This window comes from Olea europaea, unplaced genomic scaffold (genome assembly GCF_002742605.1).
Source record: "Olea europaea var. sylvestris unplaced genomic scaffold, O_europaea_v1 scaffold291, whole genome shotgun sequence".
In the NCBI taxonomy this organism is placed as follows: Eukaryota; Viridiplantae; Streptophyta; class Magnoliopsida; order Lamiales; family Oleaceae; genus Olea; species Olea europaea.
Genome location: NW_019247671.1, coordinates 445,781 through 458,408, shown reverse-complemented (window position 1 = coordinate 458,408; position 12,628 = coordinate 445,781). Strand labels below are relative to the sequence as shown.

The window sequence follows — 12,628 nt, the reverse complement described above, 5'->3', positions numbered from 1 at the left end:
CTAAAGTGTACACCATAGTGTACATTTAGCAAGGTTCTTACCGATTGAACTTCGCTGTTTGTGCACTTATTTTTGACACATTGTTTGGCACATGCATTGTTGTCTAGTGTCAATTGGATGGGAAAACTGTTTGAAATTTAAATAGTTCAATAGTGTAATGTAACGTGGCAAAATGTAAACTAAAATGTACACCATAGTGTACATGTAGCATGGTCCTTACCAATTAAATTTTGTTGTTTGTACACTAATTTTTGACACGTTGCTTGACACTTGCATTGTTGTTAAGTGTTAATTCGATGAAAAAACTGTTTGAAATTTAAAATGTCCAATAGGGTAATGTCACATGACAAAGTGTAAACTAAAGTGTACACTACAGTGTACGTGTCTCAAGGTTCTTACCAATTAAACTTTGCAATTGTACACTGATTTTTGTCACATTGTTTGAGACATGCATTGTTGTCAAGTTTCAATTGGCTGGGAAAACTGTTTGAAATGTAAACTGTCCAACGGGGTAATGTTACATGGCAAAGGGTAAACTAAAGTGTACACAATAGTGTACATGTAGCAAGCTTCTTACCGATTGAACTTTGTTATTTGTACACTAATTTTTGACACGTTGTTTGACACTTGAATTGTTGTCAAGTGTCAATTCCATGCGAAAACTATTTGAAATTTAAACTGTCCAGTAGGGTAATGTCATGTGGCAAAGTGTAAACTAGAGTGTTAACTATAGTGAACATGTAGCACGGTCCTTATCGACTAAACATTGCTATTTCTACATTGATTTTTTACACGATGTTTGACATTTATATTGTTACCAAGTCTCAATCAGATGGAAAAACTGTATGAATTTTAAACTGTCCAACTGGGTAATGTCACTTGGTAAACTGTAAAGTAAAGTGTACAACATACTGTACATGTCACAAGGTTCTTATCGATTGAACTTTGCTAATTGTACTCTGATTTTTGACACGTTGTTAGACACTTGCATTGTTGTAAAGTGTCAATTGGATAGGAAACCTTATTTAAATACATCTTCCTCATACTTTTGAAGGGTTCTTGACATATTGGAGAGAAAACAACAAGAAGGGAGATTCAAAGGAGAAATTCAAGAAGATTAACACTAAGAATTGAAGATTGGAAGCATTCATTGGAAGAGGAAGGAGATCTTGGTGCAAGAATTCAACTTTTTCTTCTACATCTATATTACAAATCCGGTGATGTATTCTAAGACAACTTCCTATTTTTCTTCCATTATTATGAGTAGTTAAATTTGATTTTAGGGCGAACAATGTAATCTTTTGGAATCCTTTATTTCATGCAATTGAGATTCTAGTGCTTTTATATTTTATGTGTTGATTTTAATGTTGTTATTAATACATATAATTACTTGATCACTAATTAGATGATTTGTGAACAATGATTGCGTAGAGATGCGGATTATTTGTTTAGACCACATGTTAAAATCCGGTAAATTGATATAACGTGTAGAGATACCTATATTGATTGCTATGGTCGTGTGTGAATTCTTAGAACCAATGTTTCATTTAATTAAATTTAATTTGCATAGAGATATGGAATTAAACTAATTAAATAGACTCAATGAGAACTCGAGAGGGGTAAGTTGAATACAATAAAAGAATTCGACCGAACACTACCTTAGGTTTTATGAATCTTGATTTATGAAGTAAAGGTGACCAATGGGTGAAATTGTTCCGCCCTAACATTCATTTATTATTTGAATTCTCAATCACTTTTCGTTGCATCCAATCACATTTTTAAGTGTTTAGAATAAAAATCACATTTAATCATTGTTTTCTCGTCAAATAGAAGTTAGAAATAATAAATGGGGCATTAAAAGTACAGTCCTCGTGGGAACGATAATCCGGACTCAAAAGGTCCACTTTACTACTTGTTACGATCCGTTCACTTGCGGGATAAAATCGACAACAAGTTTTTGGTACCATTATGGGGACTGTTTCTTTTAGCCTTAATTTATTTTTTTTATTTTGACTGTTATTTGATTTGTTTATTTTTCTTTTAATTACAGAAAATTGTGTTCGTTGTATGCTCCGTGCCCAAGGCGATGATCTTGAACCGTTTGATTCGGAGATAGAATGTACCTTCAGCGAAGATGTAAGGAACACAAACAAAAACAGAAACATCAAATGGCTGACAATCAACAAATCCATATCCCTATTCAACCGATTGGACAAATGGCTGCAAGAGTGGCACCACCGGAACAACAGCATGAGCGAAGGGAAATAAATGAAGGTGATTTGCCAGTATCAATGTTCCTGACACCTATAGCAGAACCCATGCGCTTCAGTATTGTGTATCCAGATTTTGGGATGAATAACTTTCAGATCAGGCCAGATTGGATTAACTTGATGAGCAACACTCTACAATTCTACGGGCTACCTCATGAGAATCCGAACACACATATCTCTAGATTTCTCAAAAATTGTCGGAACTTCCATGCTCCGGGGGTCAACGAAGATGCTATTAAATTATGACTATTTCCATTTACATTGAGAGATGCTACATTGGAATGGTTAGATCCGGAGCATCATGCCAACATTACTACATGGGAAGAACTGATCAGGAAATTCTACAACAAATTCTTCCCACCAGCTAGAATAGCTAAAATCAGATTGAAAATTCAAACTTTTCAACAGAAAGAGGGAGAAAGCTATCACGAGGCATGGAATAGATTTAATGAGCTGATGAGAAAATGTCCAAACCATGGAATCACTCAAGGAAACCAAGTGTAGTACTTCTACACTGGACTTACACCATTGTCAAAATCTCAAGTTGATGCCTCTGCTGGTGGATCAATCATAGGGAAATCAGTGCAACAAACCATGGACCTATTTGAGTTAATTGCCACCACACATTCAATGTTCTCATCAGAAAGAGTGGTACCACCAAAGGCAGGAGGAATGTATGAATTAGACAGCACAACATCTACTAATGCACAGATAGCAGCTTTAACAAAACAGGTAGAGCTACTTGTAAAATTGCAAACATATGGAGCAAATGCAATGATGGTAAGTTCAGCATGTGAGAATTGTGGGAGAAATCACGCTACAGAGAGCTGCATGATGCTCCCTTCTTCAGAGGAACAAGTAAACTTTATTCAAAATAGATCCCATAATTTAAACTCATATGGTAACAATTTCCAACAAGAAAGAAGACCAAGTTTGGGGGAGATGTTTCAACAATATGTGCAGAAGATGGACAAGGTGTTCCAGCAAATTCACACGAACTTTCAAAATCAGTAGGCATCCATAAAAAAACTGGAGACACAAATTGGTCAGATAGCACAGCAACTTGCAGAACGTCCACAAGGGACATTGCCAGGCAATATGATGATAAATCCTAAGGAATAGTTGATGGCAATTGAAGTAGTGGAGAATGATCTACCCAGGGCCCCCGTAAAAGTTAAAGCATATGTACCTCCACTTCCATTTCCCCAAAGACTTTGAAAGAAGTCGATGGAGCAAAATATTCATGTCATAAATACAAAGAGCGAGGTACAATCACCAGAGATCACTACAGAGAGACCCAAAAGAAAAGATGACCAAGAAGTGATTGATGAAGCTACAAGGGTAGAAAAATCTGCACCAAATGCAACTGAAAATAGAGAAGGTACAGAAACATCAGCTGCCATAGCACCAAGTCTAAACAAAGCTTACATGCCTCCCATTCCCTTTCCTCAAAAGCTCAAGAAGAACAAATAAGACACAAACTATGAAAAATTCCTCGATGTTCTCAAGAAGCTCCAGATCAATGTTCCGTTCATAGATGCGATACTACAAATTCCAAGCTATAAGAAATTTTTGAGAGAGATGTTGACAAAGATAAGAAAGCTTTCGGAGTTTGAAACCGTGGCATTAACTGAGGAAAGTAGTGCAAGAGTCCAGAGAAATTTGCCTCCTAAATTGAAGGATCCAGGGAGTTTTACTTTACCAGTTTCAATTGGAAATTCCTATTCATCTAATGCATTGTATGACACTGGTGCTAGTATCAATCTAATGTCGTATTCTGCTTACAGGAAATTGGGACTAGGTGAAGTCAATTCAACATCAATAACGCTACAACTCGCTGATAGAACAATCACAAGGCCACGTGGCAAAGTTGAGGATGTACTAATCAAAGTAGGAAATTTAATATTTCCTGTTGATTTCATTGTATTGGACATACCAGAAGATTGAGACATTCCAATTATATTGAGTTGACCATTCTTAGCAATGGGACAAACTCTTATTGACATGGAAAATGGAGAACTAATCTTAAGGGTGGAGGACAAGCAGGAGATATTCAATATTTACATCCAATATGAGAAACCTCCCAATAAAAATAATTGCTATAGAATTGATGAAGAAGAGCCACCTGATCAACGAAGCTATCAGAATAAAAAAACAAATTTTGGAGTACTTCTTGGTAGAGATAAGAATGGACAAATCAAAATTTGGAGAGCAAAAAAGAATTACATCAATGAAAATTGCACAGAGTGCAATGATGGAATAACTTGGTTTGAGCCACCATGATAAACCAGCGGCACAAGTCAAGCTAATGACTTAAAAGAAGCGCTTCTTGGGAAGAAACCCAAGCTTTTATTTTGTTTATTTTGTTTTCAAAGTTCTAAGATAGTTTAATTTATAGTTTATTTAGGAATCATCACCCATACACCTTCTACCCATAGGTCTTGGAGTAATTAAGTTGGTTATTAGATGTTTGAGCTAAGTAATCGTTGTTCCATGAGTTTAATTTTTCAAATTTAATTTTTTAGAAACATGACATTGCGGAACACTCAAACCAACATGGACATGGAGAAAATGGGATAAATCTCAAGTTTGGGGGAAAATGTAGAAGAAGAGTTAATCAAATGCAGCACCAAGACACCACAACATCATAGGCAATACTGACATTTCAGGGATTCCTCCTCCTTTTCCTTTAAATTTCACATTGAGGACAATGTTTTAGTTAAGTTTGGGGGAGTGACATCATTTGCTTACATTGTTGAGTTTCTCGAATGCTTATGTGTGATTTGCTTATTTTATGTGTTTGTGTTTTTATTAAAAAAAAAATCATTTCATGTTTTTGCATGCTTGTGTGTGTTAGATAACCTTGCCGGTATTGATATGTGTAATTGAAAACATGCGTTGATTTATGAATTGTGGACAAGTTATGTGTTTGAGTTTGATTTTTGCTTATTCTTGTGAAACGAAAATTATTTTTTGCACGTGAGTTGATTGTAGCATTGTGCATGAGTATGTTGATTCACGTTTATAGGTTGAAATAGAAAACTTAGATGCTAAACCCAAACAACCATTAAATATCACAATACCCTTAAACCAAACTTTGGACGTTTGGATGATTGCACTGTTGTAGGGAAACTCGGAGATAAATGTGGATTTCGTGTGTGTTAATTTTTGTGTGGACTGTCTGAGACTAATGGGATGAAAATTAGGTGAAAACCTTAAGTTAGAGGTCAATTTTCGAGGATAGGTGTTTAATAATGGGCATTGCACTAATCACTGCATAACATAAAAATAAAAATAAAAAGATCCCAATGAGGACAATTTTAATAATCTCATTGTGAATTGTCTCTTCGTAGCCTTTATGACTCGAGTGATTAAGCCTGTAAGGGTTTAAAACCTGGTGCCCTAAAGTCATCTGATTTGGGAGTCATCGGCCTAAAGCTCGCCACAGGGGTCATTTAGAAAGCTTAAGGAAGAGACGTCCGCACAAAGAGTGATTAAAGAATAAAGATATATATGAAAAAAAAATTAATTAAAAAAAAGAGAAAAAAATAATAGATATCAAATGCCTTGATTAAGCCCCGAACACTTGTTTTAGAGGATTAGACCTTTGAAAAAGGGTAAGTAACTTGGTTGATTCCTAGAGGTTGAAGCAGTCAAAAATAAGGAGAATCCTCATTTGTTGACATGTGGAACTACAATCAGTAAAATCTAACCAAACTTGAGTGGTGTAAGAAATTAGTATTGAAAATTTAACCTTAGGTTACACCCTTGGAAAGAGAAAAGAAAATAAGTTTGGAGGTGTGTGAATCCCACGAGCAAAGTAAGGAAAATTTTGACTTCCAAGGTTAGGAATTAGGTCAACTTATCATTGTACAGCGTTGCACTTGACTCTCCACACACACACCCATTTTGCATTGAATAAGTGAGAATTTAACTTTTACATTATAGCTTTGAAGTGGTTCATGGAATCGAAGTTATGTTTTTAATTCTAAGACATGAAGGCAAACTATCTAGCGAAATTTTATTTTAAGTGATTTTGTTTGTCTTGGTTGTGCTTGTGTGTCCATTAATTATTTTTATGGGTTTTAGTGTTTGCTCGAGGACTAGGAAATGGTTAAGTTTGGGGTTATTTGATGAGTTTGTTTCACTCATGATTTTCACACAATTTTAGCTTGATTAAATGCTAGATTTTATGAGTATAGAACATTTTTGATGTGTTTATTAGTGTTGTTTTGAAGATAAGGAGAAGTGATATGAAAAGAAATATTAAAGTGGACGAAGAGGCCAAAAACATGGAATTGGGGCAGAAAGGCGGCGCTTAGGTGCTATGAAATGAAAAAAAGATGAAATTTGGACCCGAGAGGCAGCGCCTAGGCGCCACAACCATGCGGTGAAGACATAGCGCCCAGGCGCTGCGATTGACGATCTAGGGCGCTTTTTTTGGGCCGTTTTTAAATCCATAAAAAGCCTACTTCTACATAAAATGGAGGGGCACCTATAAATACATCTTCCTCATACTTTTAAAGGGTTCTTGACATATTGGAGAGAAAACAACAAGAAGGGAGATTCAAAGGAGAAATTCAAGAAGATTAACACTAAGAATTGAAGATTGGAAGCATTCATTGGAAGAGGAAGGAGATCTTGGTGCAAGAATTCCACTTTTTCTTCTACATCTATATTACAAATCCGGTGATGTATTCTAGAACAATTTCCAATTTTTCTTCCATTATTATGAGTAGTTAAATTTGATTTTAGGGCGAACAATGTAATCTTTTGGAATCCTTTATTTCATGCAATTGAGATTCTAGTGCTTTTATATTTTATGTGTTGATTTTAATGTTGTTCTTAATACATTTAATTACTTGATCACTAATTAGATGATTTGTGAACAATGATTGTGTAGAGATGCGGATTATTTGTTTAGACCACATGTTAAAATCCGATAAATTGATATAACGTGTAAAGATACCTATATTGATTGCTGCGGTCCTGTGTGAATTCTTAGAACCAATGTTTCGTTTAATTAAATTTAACTTGCATAGAGATATGGAATTAAACTAATTAAATAGGCTCAATGAGAACTTGAGAGGGGTAAGTTGAATACAATAAAAGAATTCGACCGAACACTACCTTAGGTTTTATGAATCTTGATTTATGAAGTAAAGGTGACCAATAGGTGAAATTGTTGCACCCTAACGTCCATTTATTGTTTGAATTCTCAATCACTTTTCATTGCATCCAATCACATTTTTAAGTGTTTAGAATAAAAATCACATTTAATCATTGTTTTTGTTTATTTTCGTCAAATAGAAGTTAGAAATAATAAATTGGGCATTAAAAGTACAGTCCTTGTGGGAATGATAATCTGGACTCAAAAGGTCCACCTTACTACTTGTTACGATCCGTTCACTTGCGGGATAAAATCGACAATAGACACATCATTCGACACTTGCATTGCTGTCAAATGTCAATGAGATGGGAAAATTGTTTGAAATTTAAACAGTCCAATAGGGTAAAGTCATGTGGCAAAGTTTAAACTAAAGTGTACACCATAGTGTACATGTCGCAAGGTTCTTACCGATTGAAATTTCCTATTTGAACCCCAAATTTTGACACGTTTGACACTTAAATTGTTGTCAAGTGTCCATTGGATGAGAAAACTATTTTAAATTTAAACCGTCCAATCGGGTACTGTCATGTGGCAAAGTGTAAACTAAAACGTATGCCATTGTGTACATGTCGCAAGGTTCTTACCGATTGAATTTCACGATCTGTACACTGATTTTTAACACTTGCATTGTTGCCAAGTGTCAATTGGATGGGAAAACTGTTTAAAATTTAAAATGTCAAACAAGGTGATGTTATGTGGCAAAGTGTAAACAAAAGCGTGCTCCATAGTCTAAGTGTAGCAAAGTTCTTACCGATTGAACTTTGCCATTTGTACACTAATTTTGACACGTTGTTTGACCCTTGCATTATTGTCAAGTGTCAATTGGATGGTAAAACTGTTTGAAATTTAAAATATGCAACAGGGCTCACGTGCCAAAATGTAATCTAAAGTGTTCACCATAGTGTACATGTGGCAAGGTTCTTACGATTGAACTTTGCTATTTGTACACTGATTTTTGACACGTTATTTGACGCTTACATTGTTGTCAAGTGTCAATTGGATGGAAAAACTATTTGAAATGCAAACTATCCAACAGGGTAATGTCACGTGGCAAAGTGTAAACTAAAGTGTATACCATAGTGTACATGTAGAAAGGTTCTTGCCGATTGAGATTTGCCATTTGTACGTTGATTTTTGACACGTTATTTGACGCTTGCATTATTGTAAGGTGTCAATTGGATGGAAAAATTGTTTGAAATTTAAACTGTCCAACAGGGTAGTGTCACGTGGTAATGTGTAAACTAAAGTGTACACCATAGTGTACATGCAGCAGGGTCCTTATCCATTGAAAATTACTATTTGTTCATTGATTTTTAACACATTGTTTGACACTTGCATTGTTATCTAGTGTCAATAAGATGGGAAAACTATTTGAAATTAAATTGTCCAATAGGGTAATGTCAGGTGGAAAAGTTTAAACTAAAGTGTACACCATAGTGCACATGTCTCAAGGTTCTTACCGATTGAACTTTGCTATTTGTACACTAATTTTTGACAAGTTGTTTGACACTTGCATTGTTTCCAAGTGTCAATTGGATAGGAAAACTATTTGAAATTTAAACTCTCGAACTGGGTTATGTCACGTGGAAAAGTGCAAATTAAAGTGTACACCATTGTGTACGTGTAGCAAGGTTCTTAACGAGTGAACTCTGCAATTTGTGCACTAATTTTTAACACGTTGTTTGACACTTGCATTGTTGTCAAGTGTCAATTGGATGGGAAAACTATTTGAAATTTAAACTGTCCAACAAGGTAATGTCACGTGGCAAAGTTTAAACTAAAGTGTACACCATAATGTACATATTGCAAGGTTCTTAAGGATTGAACTTTGCTATTTGTACACTAATTTTTGACATGTTGTTTGACACTTGCATTATTTTCAAGTGTCAATTGGATAGAAAAACTGTTTGAAATGCTACATGTCCAACAGGGTAATGTCACGTGGCGAAGTGTAAACTAAAGTGTATACTATAGTGTACATGTAGCAAGGTTCTTACCGACTTAGCTTTACCATTTGTACACTAATTTTTGACACGTTGTTTGACACTTACATTATTGTCAAGTGTCAATTGGTTGGAAAAATTGTTTGAAATTTAAACTGTCCACCAGGGTAGTGTCACGTGGCAATGTGTAAACTAAATTGTGCACTATAGTGTACATGTAGTAGGGTCCTTATCGATTGAACGTTACTATTTGTACATTGATTTTTGACACGTTGTTTGACACTTGCATTGTTGTCAAGTGTCAATTGCATGGAAAAACTATTTGAAATTTAAATTAACCAATAGGGCAATGTCACTTGGTAAAGTGTAATTTAAAGTGTTCACCATAGTGTACATGTAGCAAGGTTCTTGCCAATTGAATTGTACTATTTGTATACAAATTTTGGACACGTTGTTTGACACTTGCATTGCTGCCAAGTGTCAATGAGATGGGAAAACTATTTGAAATTTAAACTGTCCAATAGGGTAATATCACGTGGCAAAGTTTAAACTGAAGTGTACACCATAGTTTACATGCCGCAAGGTTCTTACTGACTGAAATTTGCTATTTGTACCCTAATTTTGTCACGTTGTTTGACACTTACATTGTTGTCAAGTCTCCATTGGATGGGAAAAGTATTTTAAATTTAAATCGTCCGAACAAGGTAATGTCACATGGCAAAGTGAACACTAAAATGGATACCATTGTGTACATGTCGCAAGGTTCTTACCGATTGAACTTTGCTATTTTGTACACTGATTTTTGACACTTGCATCATTGTCAAGTGTCAATTGGATAGAAAAACTGTTTGAAATTTAAACTGTCAAACAAGGTAATGTCATGTGGCAAAGTGTAAACAAAAGCGCGCTCCATTGTGTATGTGTAGCAAGGTTCTTGCCGATTGAAATTTGCTGTTTGTACACTGATTTTGGCACATTTTTTGACCTTTGCACTATTGTCAAGTGTCAATTGGATGGGAAAACTATTTGAAATTTAAACTATCCAACAGGGTTCACGTGGCAAAGTGTAAACTAAAGTGTCTACCATAGTGTACATGTGGAAAGGTTCTTATCGATTGAACTTTGCTATTTGTACACTGATTTTTGACACATTGTTTAACACTTGCATTATTGTCAAGTGTCAATTGGATGGAAAAAATGATTGAAACGCTAACTGTCCAACAGGGTAATTTCACGTGGCAAAGTGTAAACTAAAGTGTATACCATAGTGTACATGTAGCAAGATTCTTGCCAATTGAACTTTACTATTTGTATACAGATTTTTGACACGTTGTTTAACACTTGCGTTGCTGTCAAGTGTCAATGAGATGGGAAAACTGTTTGAAATTTAAACTGTCCAATAGGGAAATGTCACGTGCCAAAGTTTAAACTAAAGTGTACACCATAGTGTACATGTCGCAAGGTTCTTATCAATTGAAATTTTCTATTTGTGCACTGATTTTTGACACGTTATTTGGCAATTACATTGTTGTCAAGTGTCCATTGGAAGGGAAAATTGTTTGAAATTTAAACTGTCCAACAGGTTAATATCACGTGGTAAAGTGTAAATCAAAGTATACACTATAATGTACATATCGCAAGATTCTTACCGAATGAACTTTCCTATTTGTACACTGATTTTTAACACGTTATTTGACACTTTCATTGTTGTCAAGTGTCAATTGGATGGGAAAACTATTTGAAATTTAAACTATCCCATAGGGTTCACGTGGCAAAGTGTAAATTAAAGTGTCCACCACAGTGTGCATGTCGCAAGGTTTTTACCGATTGAGCATTGCTATTTGTACACTAATTTTTGACACGTTGTTTGACACTTGCATTATTTTCAAGTGTCAATTGGATGGAAAAACTGTTTGAAATTTAAACTGCCCAACAGGGTAATGTCACGTGGAAAAGTGTAAACTAAAGTATACAACATAGTGTACATGTCGAAAGGTTCTTACCGATTGAGCATTGCTATTCGTACTCTGATTTTTGACACTTGCAATGTTGTCGAGTGTCAATTGGATGGGAAAACTTTTTGAAATTTAAACAGTCCCACAGGGTAATGTCACGTGGCAAATTATAAACTAAAGTGTGCACCATACTGTACGTGTAACATGATCCCTACCGATTGAACTTTGCTATTTGTACACTGATTTTAGACACGTAGTTAGACACTTGCAATATTTTCAAGTGTCAATTGGATGGCAAAACTATTGGAAATTTAAATTGCCCAGCGAGGTAATGTCACGTGGTAAAGTGTAAACTAAAGTGCACACCATAGTGTACATGTAGCAAGATTTTTACCGATTGAACTTTGCTACTTGTACACCGATTTTTGACACGTTGTTTGACACTTGCATTGTTGTCAAGTGTCAATTGGTGGGGAAAACTATTTGAAATTTAAACTGTCCAACAAGGTAATGTCATGTCCAGAGTGGAAACTAAAATGTACTTCATAGTGTACATGTAGTCAGGTTCTTACCGATTGAACTTGGCTATTTGTACACTGATTTTTGAAATGTCGTTTGACATTTACATTGTTGTCAAGTGTTAATTGGATCGAAAAACTATTTGAAATTTAAACTATCGAATAGGGTAAAGTCTCATGGAAAAGTGTAAACTAAAGTGTGTACAACGTCGTGTACACGTGGTAAGTTTCTTATCGGTTGAACTTTTCTATTTCTATAGTAATTTTTAACATGTAGTTTAACTCTTGCATTGTTGGCAAGTGTTAATTGGATGGGAAAAGTGTTTGAAATTTAAACTTTCCAGCAGGGTAATGTCACGTGGCAAAGTGCAAACTAAAGTATACACCATAGTGTACATGTCGCAAGGTTCTTACCGATTGAACTTTGCTATTAGTACACTGATTTTTGACACATTGTTTGGTACTTTCATTGTTGTCAAGTGTTAATTAGATGGGAAAACTGATTGAAATTTAAACTGCCGAATAGGGTAATGTCCAGTGGCAAAGTGTAAACTAAAGTGTACACCATAGTGTACATGTAGCACGGTTCTTACCGATTGAACTTTGCTATATGTACCCAGATTTTTGAAACATTGTTTGACACTTGCATTGTTGTCAAGTGTCAATTGGATGGGAAAACTGTTTGAAATTTAAACTGTCAAAAAGGGCAATGTCACGTCGCAAAGTTTAAACTAAAGTGTACACCACAGTACACATGTAGCAAGGTTCTTAC

The 12,628-nt window shown here is 35.2% G+C and overlaps 1 protein-coding gene across 1 annotated transcript; it reads left to right on the top strand.

Annotated features, from left to right (window-relative positions):
* Nucleotides 1-3,497: 3,497 nt before the first annotated feature.
* LOC111384409 lies at nt 3,498-4,217 on the top strand. Its single transcript, XM_023008680.1, has 2 exons — nt 3,498-3,651; nt 3,808-4,217. Exons 1-2 carry the CDS (start codon nt 3,498-3,500, stop codon nt 4,215-4,217), a joined length of 564 nt encoding a protein of 187 aa, XP_022864448.1.
* The last annotated feature ends 8,411 nt before the right edge of the window (nt 4,218-12,628 follow it).